The sequence below is a fragment of the Peromyscus eremicus genome, chromosome 2, assembly GCF_949786415.1.
Source record: "Peromyscus eremicus chromosome 2, PerEre_H2_v1, whole genome shotgun sequence".
Lineage (NCBI taxonomy): Eukaryota > Metazoa > Chordata > Mammalia > Rodentia > Cricetidae > Peromyscus > Peromyscus eremicus.
In genome coordinates, this window is record NC_081417.1 from 79,137,012 (window position 1) to 79,161,051 (window position 24,040).

General features: G+C 41.8%; 1 protein-coding gene across 5 annotated transcripts; it reads right to left on the reverse strand.

The window, feature by feature from the left end:
• Positions 1-214: 214 nt before the first annotated feature.
• Positions 215-19,598, reverse strand: Inip (INTS3 and NABP interacting protein). 5 transcript variants are annotated; one of them, XM_059254417.1, is made up of 5 exons: positions 18,923-19,379; positions 17,931-18,011; positions 3,880-3,982; positions 2,487-2,577; positions 215-1,280 (listed from the first exon to the last, which is right to left on the reverse strand). In XM_059254417.1, exons 2-5 carry the CDS (start codon positions 17,953-17,955, stop codon positions 1,185-1,187), a joined length of 315 nt encoding a protein of 104 aa, XP_059110400.1. In that variant the 5' UTR covers positions 17,956-18,011; positions 18,923-19,379; the 3' UTR covers positions 215-1,184. The 5 variants fall into 5 exon arrangements, with proteins under 5 accessions (XP_059110400.1, XP_059110398.1, XP_059110397.1 ...); XM_059254415.1 differs by lacking the exons at positions 215-1,280; positions 18,923-19,379 and adding exons at positions 1,358-1,625; positions 19,449-19,598; XM_059254414.1 differs by lacking the exon at positions 215-1,280 and adding an exon at positions 1,358-1,625 and having other exon boundaries at positions 18,923-19,400.
• Between the last annotated feature and the right edge of the window lie 4,442 nt (positions 19,599-24,040).

Sequence of the window (24,040 nt, forward strand, 5' to 3'; positions counted from 1 at the left end):
TGGTAACTACATATCTAAGTAAGCACCTTAGTTTCTTGTTAAAGTTGGGCCCTATTGAGTGACCTGCTTAAGTCTTTTTTTTATTTAAAAGACTTTTAAAGGCCTTAATTTGCCTAATTAAATTTTCAATTAGATAAAAAATAGAAAACCACTCAGACACACCACTTCTGTAGCAAAATGAAGTGAGAAGACAAATACATTTAAAGCCACCATATTACTTAGTTGTTTTTTATAACAGTATTTAGTCACATCATTTATAATAGCATTTATTTGAAAACGATTTAAGATTGGTTGGTAATTGAGTCTTATTTGTAATTTTCTTTTAAAATTCCGAGTAGGAGAACTAGTTATCAACTCCGCATATTTCTGGATTGCTTCTGAGCACAGAAACCAGATGTTTGTGATGTAACCCTGTTGTTTGTAGTTTTTTTGGGGGTGGGTGGGGGGGTTGAGACAGGGTTCTCTGTGTAGCTTTGTGCCTGTCCTGGATCTCACTATAGCCCAGGCTGGCCTCTAACTCACAGAGATCCGCCTGCCTCTGCCTCCCGAGTGCTGGGATTAAAGGCGTGCGCCACCACCGCCCGGCTGATTTACATTTTTAAAAAGCATCCTCGTTTCTCTAACTTTAGGACTACACATGGTTCTTTCGGTTTGGTTTTGTGTGTGTGTGTGTGTGTGTGTGTGTGTGTGTGTGTGTGTGTGTGTATGTGTTTTGAGGCACAGTCTTATATCCTCAGACTGGTCTCAAAATCACTACCTAGGCAAGGACGGTTTTGAAGTTCTTATCCTCCTGCCTGTGTTTCTCTAAGCCGAGATTACAGGCCTGCGCATCAGAGCTTGTCTGTGTGGTGCTGGGCTCAACCCCAGGGCTTCATGCAGGAGACATTCAGTCCGACTTGATGAACGTGATGCAGATTTTATGAAACTAAGCGATTCTGAGTCTGAGAGTGAAGAGTTAAATGGTAATACAAAAAACGTAGTCACGGCCAGCACACCCAACTCTGCCAGCCATAGAGCTTCAAAGTCCTCAGCATCCCTGCTCCCTTCTTTCTCACTCACTCACTTATTCCTTTCTTTAAAGAAACAAAAACTAAGTTCTCCAAAATTCCAAAGTCAGTTTGTACAGAGCTGAATGAGAGCTCTGCCACTGGATAGTACGAGGTCCCTTTATCCAGACACTGTCTTCATTCTGGGTCAAGGCGAGGTAAAACAGGGAGAATGAGATTCCCGAACGCTGAGTCTTGAGTTATGAAGTATCCGGATGAATGTGCGTGAGCATGCTGAGAAAGAGTAAAACAACAAAAGCTAGTAAGAGACACGTTTGTTTCAACTGAGGCATTAGAAGTCCGTACCTTCCTGAATTCCTAAGATCTAGTTTATTTGTAACAGGTCTAACGGTGCTAACTATGTTTACACAGACGGACGGACGATAACACCGTTCAGATTAACACGCTGTATCAGGCACTCATCCAGCAGCCTCTGTATCTATCTCTGTGGGACTGACTCTTCCATCAGCAGACACGACTGCTTTGTTCTTGGAATGAAAAAAAGCAGCAGCAAAGGTCACGAGCCCAAAGCCTGGGAGGGCAGCATCTGAAGGGATGGCGAACCGAGACCACTGATGACTAAAATCCAGAGAGGACTTCGGAATGCAACTCATTAAAAACTGTCAGTAACTTCTCTCTTATTTAAAAAGGACTGCTTTTAGCCATTTAAAGTGAGATGATCTTTATAATGTCCATTCTAATTCTGGGATTCTTCCTAAAAGCAAAGGCAATTACACTATACCTTTCAATTTTTTTTTTTTTTAAGTTTTATGAGATAGGGTTTTGCTATGTAACCCAGGCTGGCCTGGAACTCAAGATCCTCCCATTCCACCCTTGAAGTGATGATATACAGGGGTTTTATATGAATAACCTCCTCGCCTCCCACCCCCCAAAAGGATGTTTCACCCAAGGTCTCTGGGAATTGTAAATTATCCAAGAGGAATGTAATACTAAAACTATTACTTTTAAGAATAATGTTTCCAAGCTGGAATATCACATTCATAAGCTTAACAGTAAGAGTTTTTAAATATTGTCCATGCAAGCAGTGTAGACTATTAAAAAGATATCCAAATGGTAAACCAGGAAGACAACAGACAAAGTAATGGTGTGACATATTTGGAGATACATATGCTCCTATTAAACCAGCCAGTTCAATTTTCTGTATCATTCTGTCTAAACAGTTTTGTGAACAAGCAATCCCTTGGCAAAGCACAGCAGAGAATTAATCATGACTGCATTAACACATAAAAGATACTTTGATTACCACTGTACTGGTCTTTCAATCCCTGTGGGCATGAGCAAACATCGGCAAACCCCCCCCGATTATGTTTGGAACATGATTATTGCCATTGCTCCATTGAGACACAAAGTAAGCACTGTGTTGCCTTCTAGTACCTGGAACTCTCCAATGAGAGCGGGCTGTAGGTTCCTGTTACTCACCTGAAGAGCTGCCTTCTGCTGGGCTGCAATGTGCTGCTGCTCAGCATGATCCCGAAAGTCCTTATTAAGAGAGGGTCTGGAGAGGGAGATGCTAAAATGGAAATCTTGGTTACTTGGTTACCAAACACAGAGATATCCTTATCTTAAAAAAACAAAAACAAAACAAAACAAAAACTATACAAGGGGATTTATTAGATTGGCACATTTTTATTACAGTAAATTACATTTTAAAATTGAGGTATAGCAGACACATAAGAATATTTATGTACATATTTTTGGTTATAGTGTTTTGATATTTGTATACATTAAAAAATTAAGTCAAGCCAGATAACCTATCCATCAGGTCATATGCCAATACTATGATACTATACAAGATATTATACAAGATCTCTCAGTAATTTTCAGGTATACATCATTATTTACTAACCACCATGCTGTATAAGAAATCTAAAGAGATCATGTGGTGTTTCTGTTTTCTATGTGTAGCACTAGAAATCATACGGAAGGCCTCAAGCACACTAAACCACAGAGTTAATCCCTAAGCCTTTATGGGCTTATGTTGAATCACATAGTGTTCATTAAGTATATTCCTTTAAAAACGGTTTTTAACTTGTTGGTTTTGTGTCAGACATATGGAGATCAGTTTTCTATACCATGTAAGTCCTAGGAGTAGAACTCAGGTTGCTGCTGCTGCTTCTTTTTCTTTGGGGGTCAGAGGTAGGGAAGGAGGGGGTTTGAGATAAGGTTTCACAGCCGGGCGGTGGTGACGCAAGCCTTTAATCCCAGCACTTGGGAGGCAGAGCCAGGCGGATTTCTGTGAGTTCGAGGCCAGCCTGGGCTACCAAGTGAGTTCCAGGAAAGGCGCAAAGCTACACAGAGAAACCCTGTCTCGAAAAACAAAACAAAACAAAAAAAAAAACGTGCACCACCACCGCCCAGCGGACATTAACGTTTTTAAAAACTGTTAACAAATAGCATGATGTTTATCGACAGTAAAACCATACTTCATTGTCTGTATCATAATTACACGTATGATAACCATGTTCTACACAGATTGAACAACTGTGAATTAAAAAAAAAAAGAAAGCCACACTGACAGTGCTTACTCCTGAGATTCTAAAGCAGCTACTAGACAGCTGCCTCTGTGCTGAGCACTAGGGCTATACAGAGATGCAGACCAAATCTCACAGACAACAGCAGCGATGATGAAATGTGATGATGCACATGACGTAATAGGAAGGGGCAGACTATGAACACAATTGGGATTTTGGTAAGGAGAAGCTTAAAGTGTAGACCTAATTCTAACAGTAATGAGACCTCCAAAGAGTGCTAGTCAGTGCTTTTCTTTTTAAAAGTATGATTAATAATAGCACCTCCAAAGAACAGTCAATACCTAGCTCCAGGGTGACTTGCTGAAGATTGGTTCTGCATAAGTAATTTTCTTTTTTCTTTGTCCAGTTCAGCCAAAATCGCAACTCTGTTTTTATTTTGAAAACCTAAAGAAAAAGAAGGGAGGGGGAATAAGAAGCACTTTAGAGCAAGGCCATGGAGAAGCCAGAAAGCAAAGTTCCTATTCTCTAGCATGGTCATGAACTCACTAGGAAGTTCTTTCTCCCCACTGGCCATTTCCCAGCAACTTTAAGAGCATAATACATTACCAGATGTGGTAGCAAACATATAATCCCAGCACTTGAGAGGTGGAGTTCAAGGCCTGCCTGGCCTACATGAGACCTTATCTCTTTAAAACAAAACAAAAAATCCAATGGGGTGGGGAGTTTAGCTCAGTTGGTAGGGTGTTTGCTGAATATGCAAAACCCTTGGATTCGACCTCCAATATAGCATAAACTAGATGTGGTGGTGCATACCTACACCTGTGCGGTAGAGGCAGAGATCAAGAGTTCAAGGTCATCTCTGGCTATGCAGCACGTTCAAGGGCAGCCTGGGCTACATGACACCCTGACTTAAAACAAACAAACAAAAAACAGGCTCAGCAATGGTAGCATACACCTTTAATTCCAACACTCTCAGGAAACAGAGGCAGGTGGATTTTTGTTGAGTTCTAGGTCAACTAAGGCTACCTAGTTCAACCCTAAAAAGTGTGTGTATGTGTGTGCTGAGATGGCTCAATAGTTAAGAGTACTGGTTGCTCTTCCAGAGGACCTGGGTTCAATTCCCAGCACCCACAGGCAGCTCACAACTGTTACTCCAGTTCCAGGGGATCTGATACCATCTTTGGAACTCTGTAGGCACCCAGACATGCATGTAAACAAAACACCCACACACATAATATTTAAAAAAAAAGTCAAAAACAAAAAAACCCAATGAGCATAATAGATGGATACAAAATAAAAGTAAGGACTTTTAAGATGTGTTTAATTTTTGCAGTAGCAGGACCCATCCCTTGTATATCCCATGCAAGCACTCTTCCACTAACCACAATTCCAGCACCAAGACTCAGGTCTAAATAATTCTACTCACCAAGGTATGAGTTACAGCATTTGTTTTGGACTAAATTTGGGGGCCCAAAATATTGGACAGTCAAATCTACAGGTGTGCAGATTCTTTTTTTTTTTTTTTTAAGATTTTATTTATTATGTATACAGTGTTCTGTTTCCATGTATCCCTGCAGGCCAGAAGAGGGCACCGTATCTCATTACAGATGGTTATGAGCCACCATATGGTTGCTGGGAATTGAACTCAGGACCTCTGGAAGAACAGCCAGTGCTCTTAACCTCTGAGCCAACTCTCCAGCCCCTCTTTTTAAAAAAAAAAAAAAAAAGATTTATTTATTTATTATGTATAAGTGTTCTGCCTACACGCATGCTTGCAGGCCAGAAGAGGGCACCAGATCTCATTATGGATGGTTGTGAGCCACCATGTGGTCGCTGGGAATTGAACTCAGGACCTCTGGAAGAACAGCCAGCCAGTGCTCTTAACCGCTGAGCCATCTCTCCAGCCCAGGTGTGCAGATTCTTACATGAAGAAAAAAGCATTATGCAGGCTGGAGAGATGGCTTAGCAGTTAAGAGCACTGACTGCTCTTCCAGAGGTCCTGAGTTCAATTCCCAGCAACCACAAGTGGCTCACAACCATCTATAGTGGGATCTGATGCCCTCTTCTGGCATAAAGGCGTACATGCAGACAGAACATTCATATACATAAAATAAATAAATCACAAAAAAAACCACCAAAACAAATACTGTGCATACTCAGATCAAATTCATTAAAAAATGATACATTTTTGAAGGAAAAACCAAAGAATTACAAATGACCAGACCAGAAAGCAAGTCTAAGAAATAGCACAACTCATAAGATATATAGACACCTCATTTTATCAAATACTTATTTAATATTTGACTTAATTCTAAGCCTTAAACTTAGATAAGATCTCAGCACGTGTTGCAAAGTCCTGCAGCAGGCAGTGTGCAGCTAAGCTTTAAAAATCCAAATTAAAGTCAGATGGTGGTGGCAAACACCTTTAAACCCAGGACTTGGGAGACAGGAGCAGGTGAATCTCCGAGTTCGAGGCCAGGCTGGTCTACAAAGTGAGTTCCAGGACAGCCAGGGCTACAGAGTTAAAACCCTGTCTCAAAAAACAAACAACAAACAATCAAACAAATCCGAATTAAAATGCCAACATGTGAACACTGAAGGATTCCACATTCTCAGATCTCTAGCCTCTGCAAATCTGTCTAACTCAGACTCCCACACAGCAGCAACAAGCCAGAACCAGAGAGTATTTATTCTCCCTCTAGCTGGCCACTCTCACGCTCTTTATAATCCTCAGCAGACTTTTTTGTACTACCAAAGGAGTCTGCATTTCTGATCCCTAGCTAGTGAGGGGAGACAGACAGAAAGACAGGGGGTCGGGGAGTGTAAAAGGACTGGGAAACACAGAAGGATATAGAATAAGAGGAGCAGGAGACAATTACAGCTCTGGAGACTAGAAGGATAACTTTGGGAAGAGGGCACTTTCAATAAGGGTAGACCTAAGCACGCCTAAATACCCATCTGTGGGACTGTGAGAATTTTATACTGACTTACAGAGAAGACCTGGTAGGTGGAAATGTCCCCAAGAGGGAGACTGGTTGAGATGGCACAGCATGTATAAGGTATTCATAGATAGGGGCCTAACCAGACAGAGCTGGAACTTGCAGTTCGCAGTTTAACCAGGCACCAGCAGCCTGTCTATAGGCAGGAGTCTGGGAAATGCCATATCCATTTTAGTAATTTATCCTCTCCCATTTTCCATCTCTGAATCTGTTATACCACAAATTCTAGTAACAGCAGACTCCTTTTTAATAACTACCAGTGACAGTACATTCTGGCATTTCTAAAAAGATGGTTTTATGAACTTTCCAGGCAATTTTTCATACTAGATCTAGAGCCCATTTCCTGCTGATATGCTCTCCGAGGAAAACAGGCCATCAACATCAACTGTCAGGTTGCTGAAATGCCCCTTCTTCTTTCCCAGGGAATGACAGTGGGTCAGGCAGGCCAAGAATGACATGTCCAGGGAGGGTGAACTTATCCCAAGTACAGCGGAAACAGAACAGGCTAGTTTTGTACATAGCACGAACCTGCACTGTTCTCCGAGAGCAAAGCAAGCTAATGATGTCACTGACTATGTGGTCTAATGTATAAAGCCTCTCTCCCACAGTGAAGATGCACCACGAAGCTGGACATGATGACCCACTCTTAGGGGGTCCTCGCCCTTGGGAGGTGAAAGCAGCAGATCAGGCATTCAAGACTACCTTCGGTTGTACAGCAAGGTTTTAAGACTAGCCTGGGCTACATCAGACCCTGTTACAAAAAAATAAAGGGCACTGCAGATCAGATCTGGGATATCTTACTGTAAGAAGGCAAGAAGTCCTTAAAAAAAAGAAAAAAAAAAAGTCCAAGGTCGCCCTTGGACAAAGAAGCCAGTTGAGGCTAACCAGACTGTCAATTTGAATATTAAAAAGAGAAGAGTTAACCAGGCGTGAAGCTCATACCAGTAATCTTAGCCCTAGAGCTCTCAAACAGGAAGACTGCTAGAATTGCAGGCCAATCTGGGCTACTGGTACTGAATGAATTCTAAGCCAGCATAAGCTAAAAATAAACAGAGACAGCGAGAGGGAGAGAGACAAGAAGAGGTGATAGCCAGAGTTACAGCTGGAGTGACGGCGGGCCAGTGACTGCGGGGCAACCATTCATTAGGTTTCTGAAATTCCCAGGTACTTTACTGTGGGGGCCACACTATATGACAACTAACATTTTAAAATGAGCTCATAGACAGCATGGAAATGCTTCTTAGAAAATTTTTGAAAGATTTTTCGCTTTGCCTTTGAAACCATTACTAAGCAACTTAATTTATAATTGGATATAATTGCTTCATAATCATACATAATATTCCAGAATTTATTACAAATTAAAAAACTCTCAAGTTTACACATGATGTTCAAATTCAATGAAAACTTAAAAGACTACTAGAGTTGAAACCTAAAGCTGGGCACAGTGATACATTGTAATCCTGGGACTTGAAAAGCAAGAGCTCAGAAGAAAAGGCTGTGTAGGTTTGCATCTTCTGAGCTGGCCTTACCATTCTGAAATGCATCCTTCCTTTTTAAAGTTTTAGATCTAAACTGGGTGTGGTGGCAACACCTTTAATTCCAGAACTCGGGGAGGCAAACCTGGTTTACATATACATAGTGAGTCTCAGGCCAGCTAAGTCTACACAGTGAGACTGTCTCAAAAACAAAAACAAACAAACAAACAAATAAAAAACATGACCTAACGGAGTGTGAGTTTTGAGCAAAGTATTTACACTATGAAAGTATAAAAAAGTCAATAAATACTATTTAAGTACTAATAATTTCTTACTTCAGACTTGAAACTTAAGGCAAACTAGTTAGTCTGTCTGGTCATATGAAGTAAGGTACAATTTTTCTCATTTTCTCTCACCAGTAGAATTCTTACAAACTCAAAGGATAAACTACTTAAACAAAAGGGTATACTCACTAGTGAGATTTTCTTTAATACCTATGGTCTCATGTTATAGCTTATGTGCCTGTGTTCACTCTTAGCACAAGAACTATTTACTGTATTATCTCATATACAGTAGGAACTATAATATCCTCATGTCCGTCAAATACAATTTTCTTAGAATGAAACAGTACACTAAAATACTTTCACTTTTCAAATGATAAGTCTTAGTCTGAATGTAATTGTCCCCCCAAAGGTCATAGGGAGTGGCACTATTAGGAGGTGTGACTTTGTTGGAGTAGGTATGGCCTTATTGGAGGAAGTGGGGGTGGGTTTTGAGGTCTCATACATGCTCAAGCCATGCTCAGTTCACTTCCTGTTGCCTGCAAGACGTAGAACTCTCAGCTCCTTCTCCAGCACCATGTCTGCCTGCATGCTGCCATGCTTCTCGCCTTGATGATAATGGAAAATGGACAAACCTCTGAAACTGTTAGCAATCCAATTAAATGTTTTATAAGAGCTGCTGTGGTCATGGTGTCTCTTCAAAGCAAAGAAACCCTAACTAAGACAGAAATTGGTACCAAAAGTGGGGTATTGCCGAGATAGGTCTGACTATGCTTTTGTTTGAAGGGATATGGACCTTGGGACTGTGGATTAGAGAAGCAACTGAATGCTTTAAGTGCTGCTTAATGGGCCATCCTAGTAGGAACACGGAAGACAGTGGTGCTGAGTGTGATTTGAACTGTGACCGGGCTGGCTCAAGAGGTTTCAGAGGAGAATGTCAGTATGTGGCCTAGAGATCTTTCTTGTGATATTTTGGTAAAGAATGTGGTTGCTTTTTGCCCTTGTCTGAAAAGTATGGCTGAGGCTAAAGTGAAGAGATTTGAATTAATTCTGTTGGCAGAGGAAATCTCAAAACAGCCTCATATAGCTATGTCATGTGATTACATATCCCTTCAAACAAAAGCACGGTCAGACCCATCACATCAATACCCTACTTCTGGTACCAACTTCTGTCTTAGTTAGGGTTTCTTTATTGTGAAGAGACATCATGACCACAGTAGCTCTTGTAAAGTAAAACATTTAATTGGATTACTTAGTTTCAGAGGCTTATCCATTTTCCATTATCATCATGGTGAGAAGCATGGCAGCATGCAGGCAGACATGGTGCTGGAGAAGGAGCTGAGAGTTCTACATCTTGCTTATACAGATTTATAATGAAAGGGAGCAAGCTGAACAAGGAAAAATACAAAATATATAATTTGAGGAGAAAAGGAGCACCAGGAAGTGGAATGGAACAAAGTCCTGTGTTCAAAGAGATAAACAGATTAAGAAATGGAATAAAGGGAATGGTGACCTCAGGGAAAGATCCCACCCAGCTAAATTCCAACTTGTGAAAAGGAATTAAAAGCTTAGAGTTGGGTGTGGTGATGCAGGCCTTTATCACAGCACTTGGAAGGCAGAGGCTAGTGAATTGCTGAGTTTGAGGCTAGCCTGGTCTACAGAGGAAGTTCCAGAACAGCCAAGCTTAGGCAGTGAAGACAAGTGAAGATGTAATTGAAAGATCTCTGAGTTGAAGGCCAGCCTGGTCTACAGAGGAAGTTCCAGAACAGCCAAGCTTAGGCAGTGAAGACAAGTGAAGATGTAATTGAAAGATCTCTGAGTTGAAGGCCAGCCTGGTCTACAGAGGAGTTTCAGAACAGCCAAGCTTACGCAATAAAAGAAACCACAGAAAACAGATGTAGCTGAATAAGGGGACCATGTTCCAGCCCCAGCAAGCAGCAAAATTTGGCAGCTTTGGCTATGTGGATCTGGCTTTAGAGTCAAGGAACAGCTAAGGAAGGCTGCTGAGTCTGGAGTCTGGATTCCAGGGTCCAGAATAAATGGAGGCCTAGAGAGGCCATTCTGTGAAGCTGTGAAGGTGAAGCCTGGATTGCCTTGGAGACCCCAAGATGTTGAAGAGGCCAGAGCCATGGGATCCCCGTAGAGAAGAGCTGCTAACAGGGAGTGGAACGAGCCCAAGAAAGAGAAATATGTTACAGTCAACAAAGCTGAAAGAAGCTGGAGATCTGAAGAGCATTTTGACATCAGACATGGAGATGCAGAGTCGGAATTTGCCCAGCTTTTTTTGGTCTTGCTTTTGTCCAGTATTTCCTTACTATGCTCCTTTCTCTATATTTTGGAATGGTAATGTATATCCTGTGCCATTATATGTTAGAAGTATGTGGTCTGTTTTTTATTTGATTTTATAGGTGAATATAGTTAAGAGATTACATGAATCTCAGAAGAGACTTTGAACTTTGAAACACTGTTGAGACTGTGATTATTGACTCTGGAGACTTGTAAAGTTGGACTAAAATACATTTTGCATTATATTATAAGTTTATGGGGGCCAGGGAGTGGAATGTAGTAGTTTGAATGTAACTGGCCTCCATAAGCTCATGGGAGGTAGCACTATTAAGAGGTATGGCTTTGTTAAAGTAGGTATGGCCTTGTTGGAAGAAGTGTCACTGTGGGGGTGGGCTTTGAGGTTCCATACATGCTCAAGCCATGCCCAGTGTCCCAGTCCACTTCCTGTTGCCTGCAAGATGTAGAACTCTCAGCTCCTTCTCCAGCACCAAGTCTGCCTGCGTGCCACCATGCTTCTCATCATGATGACAATGGACTACACCTCTGAGCTGTAAAATCCCCAATTAAATGTTTTCCTTTACAAGAACTGCCACGGTCATGGTGTCTCTACACAGCAATAGAAAACACTCATTCACAATCATATATTCTCATTTTAACACTCAGAAACATTTTACTCCCATATTTTCCTTTGTCACTAAAAAAATCTCAAGTAAGCAATTCTCAAAGTACATCTAGAACCCAAGAGGTGATAGTCACTTCCTTTTACCAGCTCTACCATACTTACAGACTAACTGGAATTCTTTTTATTTCTAAAACAAAAGAACGAAAATTATTCTGTATAATTAATAGCAAACTTATAGGTAACATTTCTCTCTTAAAAAACAAACAAACAAAAATTTCCCTTAAACTTTTTCCCCTCTCAACCTTCTTAATACTGAGCTCCTTTAATACAATTACTTATGTTGTAGTAACCCCCAACCATAAAATTATTTTCACTACTACTTCATAACTGTAATTTTGCTACTGTTACGATTCATAATGTAAATATCTAATATGGGACCCCTGTGAAAGAGTCATTAGGTTCCCAAAGGAGTTGCAACCCATGGGTTAAGAACGCCTGCCTTAAAGAAACTTTGTGTGTGTGTGTGTGTGTGTGTGTGTGTGTGTGTGTGTGTGTGTGTACATGCATGCCAGTGCACATGGAGGCCGAGGGAACTAGATCCTCTTGAACTGAAATTACAGGCAGTTCCCACACCCAATGTGAGTGCTGGGAACTGAGTTCTGGCCCTTTAAAAGAGCACTATGGTGATATTTTATTTGTGCTGAAATGTGATTTTATTTGTATATTAATAAAGTTGCCTAGAGATCAGAGCTAAAAGCAAGCCATTTAGCAGAAGTCCGGCGGTGGTGGCACACGCCCTTAATTCGATCACATGGCAGGCAGAATCTCTGTGTGTTCAAGGACACAGCCAAGCGATGACCCGAACCTTTAATCTCAGTACGAACCACAGAGACCTGGAGGTCTGTATAGACAGGCAGTGACGAGGAAGTCATGTGGTTGGGTTTAGAACCAATGAGAAGGCAGAACAGAAAGACAATAAAAAGACAGGACACAGGAAGAAGGTCTCTCTCTCTCTCAGAGAAAGGACAGCAGGCAAGTGGTAAGATAAGGTGGTCTTAGCTCTTGACGACTGCTGGATCTCTGGGCTTTTAACTCTTTATTTGGCTCTGTGTTTCTTATTTAATAAGACTGTTTAGAATTACATCTACAGAGCATAAATGCTCTTAACCACTGAATCATCTCTGCAGCCCCAATAATATATTTTTCAATTACAGTTATTATATTGATTTTAAAACAAGACTTTTAAAAGTTACCTTAATGTTAAACCTTTCAAGTTGCTATTCTACAAGCTGCATACTCTCCACAACTATACAGTAAATCTAAGTACCATACTTATGACATGTACACTTAGTATTAAAGGAAAGTCTCTGGGAATATCAGTTTAATATTTTTTATTTATTGGCTTAACATTTTTTTGTGCATCCATTTCATACATTCACCACAGTCTAAGGATACAATAACCCCTCTTTACAACTGTGTGTGTGTGTGTGTGTGTGTGTGTGTGTGTTTGTGTGTGTTCTCTTGGTTCTGTTCCTCTAGAAAACTCTAATACAAACAGTGTGGGAACTAAATGAATAAGGAACTGAGACATGGAATCTAGTCGGGTTCTCATACCAGTAGACTACATATTATTTACTATCAAGAAAATTGCCTCACCATGCCTTAGAACCAATAGGGATAACAGTAACAACATCAAAGAGTAGTTATAGGAAGTACAAACATCAGAAAACACCTAGCAAACTGCCTCCCATATAGTAGTTACTATGACTCATTATCATCCAGAATTCTTTTTCCCTTCTTGTTAACATCAACAGACTCCTGTTAATCCCTTCAGTAAGCAGTGTTACATTATTCAGGGTAGTTATTAGCATCAGCTTTCTAAATTACATTCACATTAAAGATCTCCTAGGACAGTCTGAATGGGACTGAGGGACCCAAGCTCTCTCCGAACTATACAGATGTTCTTGTTACTATACAATATTATTTTTCTTTGACCCAGTTTCATCCCCAATTTTAACCTGGGGCCTACGGTTCAAACCTTAATATGTATTTGCTTTAGCAGTTCAAAAATGAAATAAAAAAGGAATCTAGGCTTTAAAATCCTACTCCAAAATGTGTCTCTGTATCCCCCTTCTTTCTCTGTTTTGGTTTTTCGAGACAGGGTTTCTCTGTATAGCCCCGGCTGTCCTGGAATTCACTCTGTAGACAAGGCTGGCCTTGAACACAGAGATCTAGCTGCTTCTGCCTCCCCAGTACTGGGATTAAAGGCATGTGCCACCACTGCCCAGCTGCATATACTCTTTAAAAGGTATAAATATGAGAATTTTCACAAATCCTTTAAACACATCAGTGGTGCTTGAGAGACAAGCACACCTTAAAATATAAGCCTGAGCTGGGCGGTGGTGGTTGTTTCTATAGTTGAATTACAATGGTGATTTTTCATGTCATTAGTCAAAGTTACAGTCTATGTGGAAATTAATGGCAGGCGGATCTCTGTGAGGTCAAAGCTATGCAGAGAAATCTTGTCTCACAAACAAACAAACAAACAACAAAAACAAAAAACCAAGCAGGGGTCAAACAGGACCCTTCCCAGATGCTATGCCAGTCTATTCCTACACAGGACTCTAAGATCAGGAGAAAGCACCCAGAGTGACTCCAAGTCAGCAGTACCCACTGATCTCTAGGTTACCACTCTATGAAACTATGAAATCAAAGTTTCCATTCCTTCCATGTGTATTACACAGGCTCTCTCTGAAATCAAGTTTGCTGTGGGATGTTCTGTATGGCAAATGTGTTGCTAATTAGTCAATAAATAAAACACTGATTGGCCATTGGCTAGGCAGGAAGTGTAGGCGGGACAAGGAGGAGAATAAAGCTGGGAAGTGGAAGGCTGAGTCAGAGACACTGCCAGCTGCCACGATAACAAACAGCATGTGAAGATGCCGGTAAGCCACGAGCCATGTGGCAAGGTATAGATTAATGGAAATGGATTAATTTAAGCTGTAAGAACAGTTAGCAAGAAGCCTGCCACGGCCATACAGTTTGTAACCAATATAAGTCTCTGTGTTTACTTGTTCGGGTCTAAGCGGCTGTGGGACTGGCAGGTGAGAGAGATTTGTCCTGACTGTGGGCCAGGCAGGAAAACTTTAGCTACACAAGTTGGACTGATCTGGCTGCCACATTTATCAATAAGGAAGAACTAAGACACCATTCAAGGTACAGAAATAGGGAGGCAGGCTAGATGCTTCAATAAGGAAAGGTGCTTGTCACACAGGCCTGGCAATCCGGGCTCAATAGTGGGGCCCACATAAAGGTGGAAAGAGAGAACAGACTCTATGAAGTTGTCTTCTGACCTCCACATGTACACCAGGTCACACACTCCTACACATACAAATGCACGCGCATGCGCGCCATACACACGCACGCACGCACGCACGCGCGCACGCGCGCACGCGAGCATGTATACAACCTAAAAACAAAAAAGATACAGAATGGTACCTTAGCCAAATTTTAGTTTGTGGTCTGCTTCTACATTCAAATTTCTCCAAAAACATGTAAAATTCTTAAGATGTTACAACTAATCAACTCATAAATCAAATGATTACTGAGAACCTACCAAATGTTCCACATTACACTGGATAAAGAAAAGTAGGACTTCAGTGATTGCCAAAAGCTTAACGAATTTAGAAATTCTGGTTACTACTATACTATGGAAAACTGCCCGGTAGATCTGAAAGAGTGTTAGGTGTGTGTCCTGCCGCCCCCCAGCTTTTTTGGCTATCTTAAAACACCAGGAAGGGCCAGCTGATGTAAGGTGCTCGCTGACAAGCCTGACTACATCAGGTGGGAGGAGAGAAACAATTCCTTCCACACACATGCATAACAGGGTGTTATGTGTATAGGTGTTGTATCTGCACCCATAGCTGTGTACCACATGTGTGCCTAGTGTCTAAGGAAGCCCGCCATACAAGGGCATCAAATTCCCTGAAACTGGAATTACAGATGATTATGAGCTGCCACACTGGTGCTGAGAATTGAACCCAGGTCTTTTTGGTCCATTGTTTCAGAAGTTTTTGTGCATGGATGCCTGGATCCATTGCTTTGAGCTTGAGGTGAGACATAATTTCATGATGGCAGCTAGAGAACAGATAGAACAGGGCCAACACATTCAAACCACCCTCCATAACCCACTTCCCCAATGACATCCCAGCCTTGTCCTTTTACAGTTCTACCACCTCCTAGCAGGCTTTTTAAACCCTGAATCCATCAAGAGATTAAGTCATTGATTAGGTTGGATCCTTTATGATTTAACTGCCTCTTACCTCCCTCACAAATCCACCCAGTGTGCTTAACTCATCTCCTGGGCTTTCAACCCAAGCCAGCCAATGGACAAGAATACACTGAATGTTTGACCCCTGCATAAGAGACACTAATGAATTATAATGCGTATATTGAGTCTTTTTCTTATTTTTATAAATCATGTTTCTTTCAGTTACCATTTTAGAATAAGCGAGACAATCAGCCTCCATCCAATTTCTAGACACATAAATAGTGCAAAAGTAATTTATTATAGATAGCAAAATACAATAAAAGACTAAAATTTTTACTAAGGTGCTGCAGAAATGGCTCAGCAATTAAGAGCACTGGTTGCTCTCTTAGAAGACATGGGTTTGATTTCCAGCACCCACACGGCGGTTCACAACCTGTAACTTCAGTCTCAGGGGAGCTGACATCCTCTTCTTGCCTCCAAGGACATTGCATGCATGTGATGCACAGACATACACACAGGCAAAACACTCAAACACATAAAATAAGAGTTCCAGGCCAGCCAGGTCTACATAGTGAGACCCTGTCTCAAAATAAATAAATAAGCATCATTAAATTTTAATTTTTTTAAATTCTTTACTGAGAATCTGCAAGTCTACAGAACATGATACAGACTCCCTCTGCTGGTGTCCAATAGCAGCAGCTCTGTGACACTAAAAGAATTCCTATAGGAGTAATGAAAGGAAAATGGCTGATTCAACTAATTACTCGTTAGATTTTTGGATGCTTCATAGATCTGGCTACAGGCCAACCAAAAGCCATACCAACCATAGTTGTTTCTACAACAATTGCAGAGAAAAGTTACCAGCAAATTTTTTTATCAGAACAGGATAATTTAAAATATGTTTTCATTGTGACTACATTGTGTGGTTTTTACGTTTTTTTCTTTCCTAAATGGACTGCTCTTAGTTCTTATTTTGGCTGTTTTGGCAGGGGTAGGGAGTACCAAGGATCTCATACAAACTACTTTAATCTGAACCTTTCTAACTTAACTTTGAAAAGAAGTTAAAGATAAATATGTTTACCTGTGATGATGGGTCAAACACACCTAAAAGTCAAACATTTCAGACTTGATATGGAAAGAGGCCCATTTCAAGTTTTATGTATAAAAATACCTAAAAATAATCCTAGTGCTCAGGAGTCATAGACAGGTGATCCCTGTGAGTTCAAGGCTAGCTTGGTCTACAGAGCTACATAGCAAGTTCCAGGACAGCTAGGGCTGTTATACACAGAAACTCTGTCTCAAAAAAAAAAAAAAAAAAAACAAAAAACAAACAAACAAAAAAAACCCTCAAAAAATACTTATAAACTTTCTAAAGATTAAGTTTTTATGAGCCAAGTGTGGTGGCACATGCTTTTAATCCCAGCACTAGGGAAGCAAGCAGATCTCTATGTTGGAGTCCAGTCTGCTCTATATAAGTTCTAGACTGCCAAGACTACATAGCAAGACCTTGCCTCAAAAATAAACAAACAAATAAATAACTTTTATTTTTAAGCTGAATCTGGCACATACTTGTAATCCTAGCAACTGGAAGGCTGAAGCAGGAAGATCGCAGTTCAATACATAGCCCTCAAAAAGCTAAAAACTTGAATAAATTTTTACTTCAACAGAACATTTACAAATAAAAATTCCTTAATAGCAACATGTGCCTAACTTGATTTGATTAAAGACAGGTGAAATGACTGAAGTTTTTACAGCAATGAAGACAGACACAGTTATTATCTGATGGCAGTTTTAGAAATAATGCTGATTTCAAATAAAAGAGCAAGAAAATAAATGCCAGAGATAAAGTGTGTGATGAAGGCTGGGGAAATGATTCAGTGGTTCAGCGCTTGTTCCCAAAACCATGAGGACCAGGGTTCAGATCCCTATAACCCACATAAATGTTGAGTGGGTATAACGGCCCACCTGTAACTCCAGCCTTGGAAAGTGGAGAGAGGATCCCTAGAGCAAGCTGGCTAGCAAAGAAAGCCATATCAGCAAGCTCTGGATTTGACTGAGAGACCCTGCCTCAGTGAATTAGGTGAAGAGTGATGAAGGATGATTCTCCATGTCAACCTCCAGTCTCCACATGCATGCATGCCCGCCCCCACATACATGCACCCATACATGCAAACATGCATATATACTGATGCACACCATACAAAAATAAATGGAAAAAAGAAAAAAGATGTTTATGATGTGAATCACTAATCTTAACAGGTTAAAATACACAATTAGTAGTATTAAAAATGTGTAGCTAATATGGTGTTAAGCTGGTTTTAAATTGGAGGTTTCCACTTTGCTATTCGTTCTTTAATTCTGGATGCAGTAACTGTTCTATACTAATTTTCTCTACTTCAAATACATTAACTGTATGAGGGAAAGTTTCTAGTAATAACAGAAATCCCAGCATGCATTACCTTGTCCTGAAGGATTTGCTGCCATCTTCCTATTCTGTTTCAATTCTATTCAGTGGCCACTGATCAGCACTTTACAATCATCTGTAAAAAAATTTATGTGCACACATAAAATGCACTGGCCTTAAAGTACAGTCTCAAACTTGTGAAGAACAGCTGGGCTGAGCTTGGTTTCTCAGTCTCCAGAAAGATACCCATAAAAAGCACATACTTAAATCAGAAATTTAACTCTGCAAACTCCTCATGCACCTTATTAAATGAGCATTTTTAGTCTTGAAGCTGTTAATACCAACATTTAGCATTACTTCAATTTACATCATTAAGATGTATTTACCAAATATATCAACCTTCTGAAAGTATCCATATGATCAGTGCTAGGAAGAAAAATAAAATTCTATAAAAATCACTCTCCATTCATTTAAAAACATATCCCAGCATTTGCCATGCTGGTAAAAGAAAAAAGGAACCTGACAAGTACCTACTCTGCATCATACACTGTGTAAGAAAGATGTTTCCAAAAATATTTTTAATGAGCATCTTTATATACGTGGAGGTCAACTGTCACAAAACTAGTAAGCAAACTTGGACTCCTGGTTTTGTGTGTGATGTGTGTGATGTGTGTGATATGTGTGTGTGTGTGTGTGTGTGTGTGTGTGTGTTGTATGCCCAGGGGCGAGCATGTGTGAACAGGCCAGAAGAAGGAATTGGATGCCTTGCTCTATCACTCTCCACCTTGTTCCCTTGACACAGGGTCTCTCAGTGAGCCTGGAGATGGGCTGGCAGCCAGCACTCCTCACCGATCCTCCAGTGTATGCCTTCCCTCAGCTCTGGGGTCCAGGCGCTACAACCACACCAGCTTCGGAGACGGATGCTGGGGATTCCAACACAGATCCTAATGCTTGGGCAGCAAGTGATCTCATCAGCGGGGCAACCTCCCCAGCCCCAAGCCTGCTAATTTCTAAGTTTAAAAAATTAAGTTTTGTATTAGGTCGTACCGAAATCACAAGATAAGCTCGGCCCTTGTGTTTCATTCAAGCAATCACATTGGGGTGGGGGAGGGGCCGGGGGAACCAATTTAACAAGTGCGCTCTTTAAAAACGTGCCGGCACAATAGCGGTAATCCCAGCATTCGGGAGGACGAGGCAGAAGAACCGAGAGTACCAGGCCAACCCGGGCTACGCGGCCAGACCCTGTCTCAAAAACAAGGCGCGAACAGGGTTGCGGAAGTAGAGAGTTAATTGTTGAGCAAAAGACAAGGGCTCGAAGCAGATGCCGGGTGTGAATGAATCGCGTCTCCCACGGCTGGAGCACAGTGTGAGCGAAGCCGGGCTAACAGTGAAGGGAATCGGGACCACCTTGAGAAAGGGACAGGGAGTCCCAGGATTCCCTTGCCCGCGGGCGAGGTGGGCGAAACCAAACGGGAAGTGAGAACCCTTCGCCCGCTAGTCCGCACGAGGCCGCTGTCCCACGGCCGGCGCTCGGGACACACTTCTCCTGGCGTCACCAGTCCGTTGGACTTACCCGGATGCGAGGAGCCCCGAGAAACCTCGCTGTCGGGTCGTGGTTGTGCAGCAGGGGCGCGCCCACGCAGAACCCAGCAAGAGCACAACGATGCTCCGCACTACAACCTTCCCGCCGGCACCAACTTCCGCCTCCTGACTGACAGAGCCCGAGGAAGCGGAAGTCCCGCCTCTAAGCCTGGACGTAACGGGCGCTACTCCAGGCGATTCGAGGTCTGCGGCTTCTTTGGCAGGAAAGGGTTTCCCTTCTGAAGAATGACAGTCGAGGAGGCTCACGGGAGATGCAGGCCGTACTGCGGGGGGCGGAGCCCAACGCTGAGAGGCGGGGAGGGAGCCGGGTCCCTAGCACCTAAATTGGCTTTTTAGTCCTCCGGGTTTGCAGGAGGCTAGCTGTTGGCCTGTCAAGATTTAAACCTGGTGCTAATCCACTTCAGCAGAGCCTCAGAAGGAAGTTGAGCTCACTTTCAGGTGTTAACAACCATCCCAGAAATATTTTTGTTGTTTACCGTCTGAATAATTATGCATAAGGAAAGCACTAAGCTGGTACAAGTTTTTATTACTGTGCAAAATCTGCCTTTTAAAAGTGAGTGTGGACGGGCTGTTGTGGCGCACGCCTTTAATCACAGCATTCTAGAAAGGCAGAGACAGAGGTGGCCAGCCTGGTCTACACTGCCAGCTCCAGGACAGTCAGGACTACACTGTGAGACTCTGTCTTAAAAGCAAAAAAACAAACAAAAAAGTGAGTGTCACACCAGGACGCTACTGGGGAATCACCTGATGCTGCGTTGCATCACACTAAATCTAGATGGTTATAATAAGTAAACGTTCGCGGAGCGTGGTGGCGCACACCTTTAATCCCAGCACTCTGGAGGCAGAGGCAGGCGGATCTTTGTGAGATTGAGGCCAGCCTGGTCTACAGAGTGAGTTCCAGGACAGCCAGGGCTACACAGAGAAACTCTCTCAAAAAACAAACAAACAAACAAACAAAAGTAAACGTTCTTTAATGTGTGTCACTTGTTCTGTGGTCATTAATCACTTTCCACAACTTGAACTTGTGCTCTTAATAATTAATGTTTGCGATGCTGGGGATGTAGAGTACTTGCCCTGAATTTGATACCTAGCACTGAATACAACTGGGCATGGTAGAGCATACATCCTTAACCCAGCACTGGGGAGTTTAGTGGGAGGAGGATCGTCTCTCAAGGTTGTTCTTTGCTACATAGCAAGTTTGAGGCCAGTCTTGACTGTATAAAACCTTATTTCTTTCTTTTTTTTTCTTTTTGGTTTTTTGAGACAAGGTTTCTCTGTGTAGTTTTGGTGCCTGTCCTGGATCTTGCTCTGTAGACCAGGCTGGTCTTGAACTCACAGAGATCCTGTCCTGGATCTTGCTCTGTAGACCAGGCTGGTCTTGAACTCACAGAGATCGGCCTGACTCTACCTCCCAAGTGCTGGGATTAAAGGCATGCGCCACCACTGCCCGGCTAAAACCTTATTTCTAAAATAATAATTGATGTTTGCTAATGTTTCTGGATGCACAGTTTTGTTGTACAGAGTCCATGACTGAAACAGTTAAGTTCAATACCAAGGATTTATTTAGTTCTCAGCAAGAAATTGTTGAGTGTTTTCACATGCTAGGTGCTGGCTATCCTCAGCTGATGTCTGTGATTTGTGTATGGGACTCAGCGATGTTACTACATTGTGTCCATCAAAGAACTGAGCTAAACCCCAAAACTCTGCCCAGTGCTAAGGCTCAGATTCTTAACTTTGGCATACTGTCTTTGCTCTAGAGGAAGGAATTCCTCTGGGACCAGCTTTTAGTGACTTTCCCCCCCCTTGAGACAGGATTTTGGTGTGTACAGGCTGGTCTTAAACTCACCATGTATCCCAGGCTGCAGATTGGAATTCTCCTGTCTCAACTTTTTGAGTGCTGGCACTTACAGACCTGTCCCACCACACCCAGCTCTGTTGACTGCTGTCTTTAATCCCAGCACTTGGGAGGCAGAACCAGGCGAATCTCTGTGAGGTTGAGGCCAGCCTGGTCTACAGAGCAAGATCCAGGACAGGATCTCTGTGAGTTCAAGACCATCATGGTCTACAGAGCAAGATCCAGGACAGGCACCAAAACTACACAGAGAAACCCTGTCTCAAAAAACAAAAAAAAGCAAAAAACAAAAAAAATCATCTGTCTATCTAAAGCATGTTGGTAGGGAGAACATTTTAGTCTTCTTCTATAATCTGCTGAGAAAATAGTCTTATTTGAGTTTAAAATCCTTAACAAATTCAGTTAAAAGGCCACTGTGAGACCGGGTATGAACTGAAAAGATAAATGAGATCTACATTCTTAAGAGAATTTTTCTTTTTTGTCCTGTTGCCTGGCTAGTCAATACAGGAACTAGGGCACAGAAAGCTCTTTAGCTCCCAAATAGAAAAAAATAAAAAAAGATTTAAGTAGATGAAAATGCTTACTACCCTGATAATGACAGGTGAATGTATACATCTTATTATTACACTACACTGCCTACATTTGTACAATTAAAATAATAGCACGTTAAAATAATGAACGTTTTGGAAGAACCTTGTTTAAGGAGTGGGAGAAAATTCCTCCAGAACATTTGTAATTTCCTGACAAGTTCAGTATCTCAGGGTTGCGGGGAACATGATCAGCAGAAAGATAAATTTAACTCATGACCAATTGTTCCGCCTTTTGTTTTGTGAATAGTAATCCTTGAGACCATCTGTCTTTGCCCTGAGAGTTTTGGGAACTTCTGTAGGTTAGCCAGGGCTGCACAGGGAGACCCTATCTCAGAAAATTTTGTACAACCAAAAGGAGGAGTCTGCAAGGTTGCTCTCAGGCTCTCCATTTTTATATATATATATATATATATATATATATATATATATATATATGTATGTATGTATGTATATGTATATATATGTATATATGTATATCTATACATACACATATATATATTCATAGTAGACTGTGCAAATATTAGTGTATTACATTGTAGCTTCCACTGTGGGTCACTTGCTCTGAGGGAAGCCAGTCACCCACCATGCCAGGAGGTCACTAAAGCAGCCAGCCCTTGTGGAAAGGCCCATATGACAGGAACTGAGGCAATCTTTGCACCCACAACCAGCAGCAAGCTGCCAGTTCTTAGGTGAGTTATGCTCTTTAGCCACAGGTAGGCCTTCACCCTGAGCCTGAACCACAGGACCACCTAGGAAACTATTTCGAGTTTTTTTTTTTCTTATCATGTTGCCCAGGCTATTCTCAAACTTGTGGGCTCAAGTTATCCTACTGCCTCAGCCTTCAGAGTAACTGGACCATTGACTACAACTTTGTATTTATTTATATTTTATGTATATGAGTGTTTGCCTGCATATATGTATACTATGTAAGTGCCTGGTGCCTGTGGAGGCCAGAGAAGAGTGTTGGATTCCGTGGAGCTGAACATACAGGTGTTTGTGGATACTGGGAACGGAATCTGGGTCCTCTGGAAGAGCAGCAAGTGCTCTTAACCACTCAACCATCACTGTGGCTCCCATTATCTTGATTGTGTCTCTCTGTTAAAAATTTTCTAGTCCACAGAAACTATATAAAATGATAAATATCTGCCAGTTTAAGCTATTAAATTTTGTGATAACTTATTATATACTAATGTAGGAGGGGTATGGTAATTTGAATGTAGTTGACCCCCATGATCTCATAGGGCATGGCACTATTAGGATGTATGGTGTGGCTTTGTTGGAGTGGGTATGGCCTTATTGGAGGAAGTGTGTCATTGTGAGGGCGGACTTTGAGGTTTCCTATGCTCAGGATAACACTCAGAGTCTCAGTCGACTTCCTGTTGCCTGCAAGATGAAGGACTCTCATCTACTCCTTCAGTATCACGTCTTCCTGCATGCCACCATGCTCCCCGCCTTGATGATAATGAACTGAACCTCTGAAACTGTAAGCTGCCACCTTAATTAAATGTTATCCTTTATAAGAGTTGCCAAGGTCGTGGTGTCTCTTCACAGCTATAGAAACCCTAAGACAGGCGGGGGGCGGGGGGTGCTCTGCAAATGCTGCAGTCAGTAGGGCAATGATCTGTGTGAGGCAAGGAGGAAGTCTGGTTCAACATGACTCAGTAAACGGTGTTGGTTCAAACCTCTAGAGTCTGACTCCGGGCAATGTTTAGGCATATTTAAATACGACACAATTTTGGAAAAAAGTTTCCTGGTAACAATGATCTCAATCCTGTGTGCACAGTAAAGCTTAAGGCATGGTGACATTGAAACTCCTTTGCAAAGTACGTGTTATCTCTTCCATAAGAATGAGTTCTATAGCTTAAAGGGCCTAGGGGAGACGCTGGTGTGGTCTTGGTTGTATAGATAGTGTAGAGGTCAGCAAGTTATAAAGTACATGTGACTTCTCCCCGAAGGATGGGCTCTGTTGAGTGAGAAACTGCTCAAGATAAAGGTGTAGGGAGGAAGAGTCTGGGATAAACATCGTTGTCTGGGAGATTCAGGTGTGGTCTGGCCCTACAGATAGCACAGGCTATTAACTGCATTCACACCCAGCCTTCTGGGTGGAAAATAGGTATACAT

Excerpts from the sequence above, each read along its gene's own strand:
- Inip (XM_059254413.1), bottom strand. The coding sequence starts at position 18,958 with ATGAAACACAAGGGCCGAGCTTATCTTGTGATTTCG. Across the intron at positions 3,983-18,922 it reads GAGCTTATCTTGTGATTTCG|GTTTTCAAAATAAAAACAGA; the intron begins GTACGACCTAAT and ends CTTTTTCTTTAG. Across the intron at positions 1,626-2,486 it reads AGCAGAAGGCAGCTCTTCAG|TCATCAGTGGTCTCGGTTCG; the intron begins GTGAGTAACAGG and ends TCTGGATTTTAG.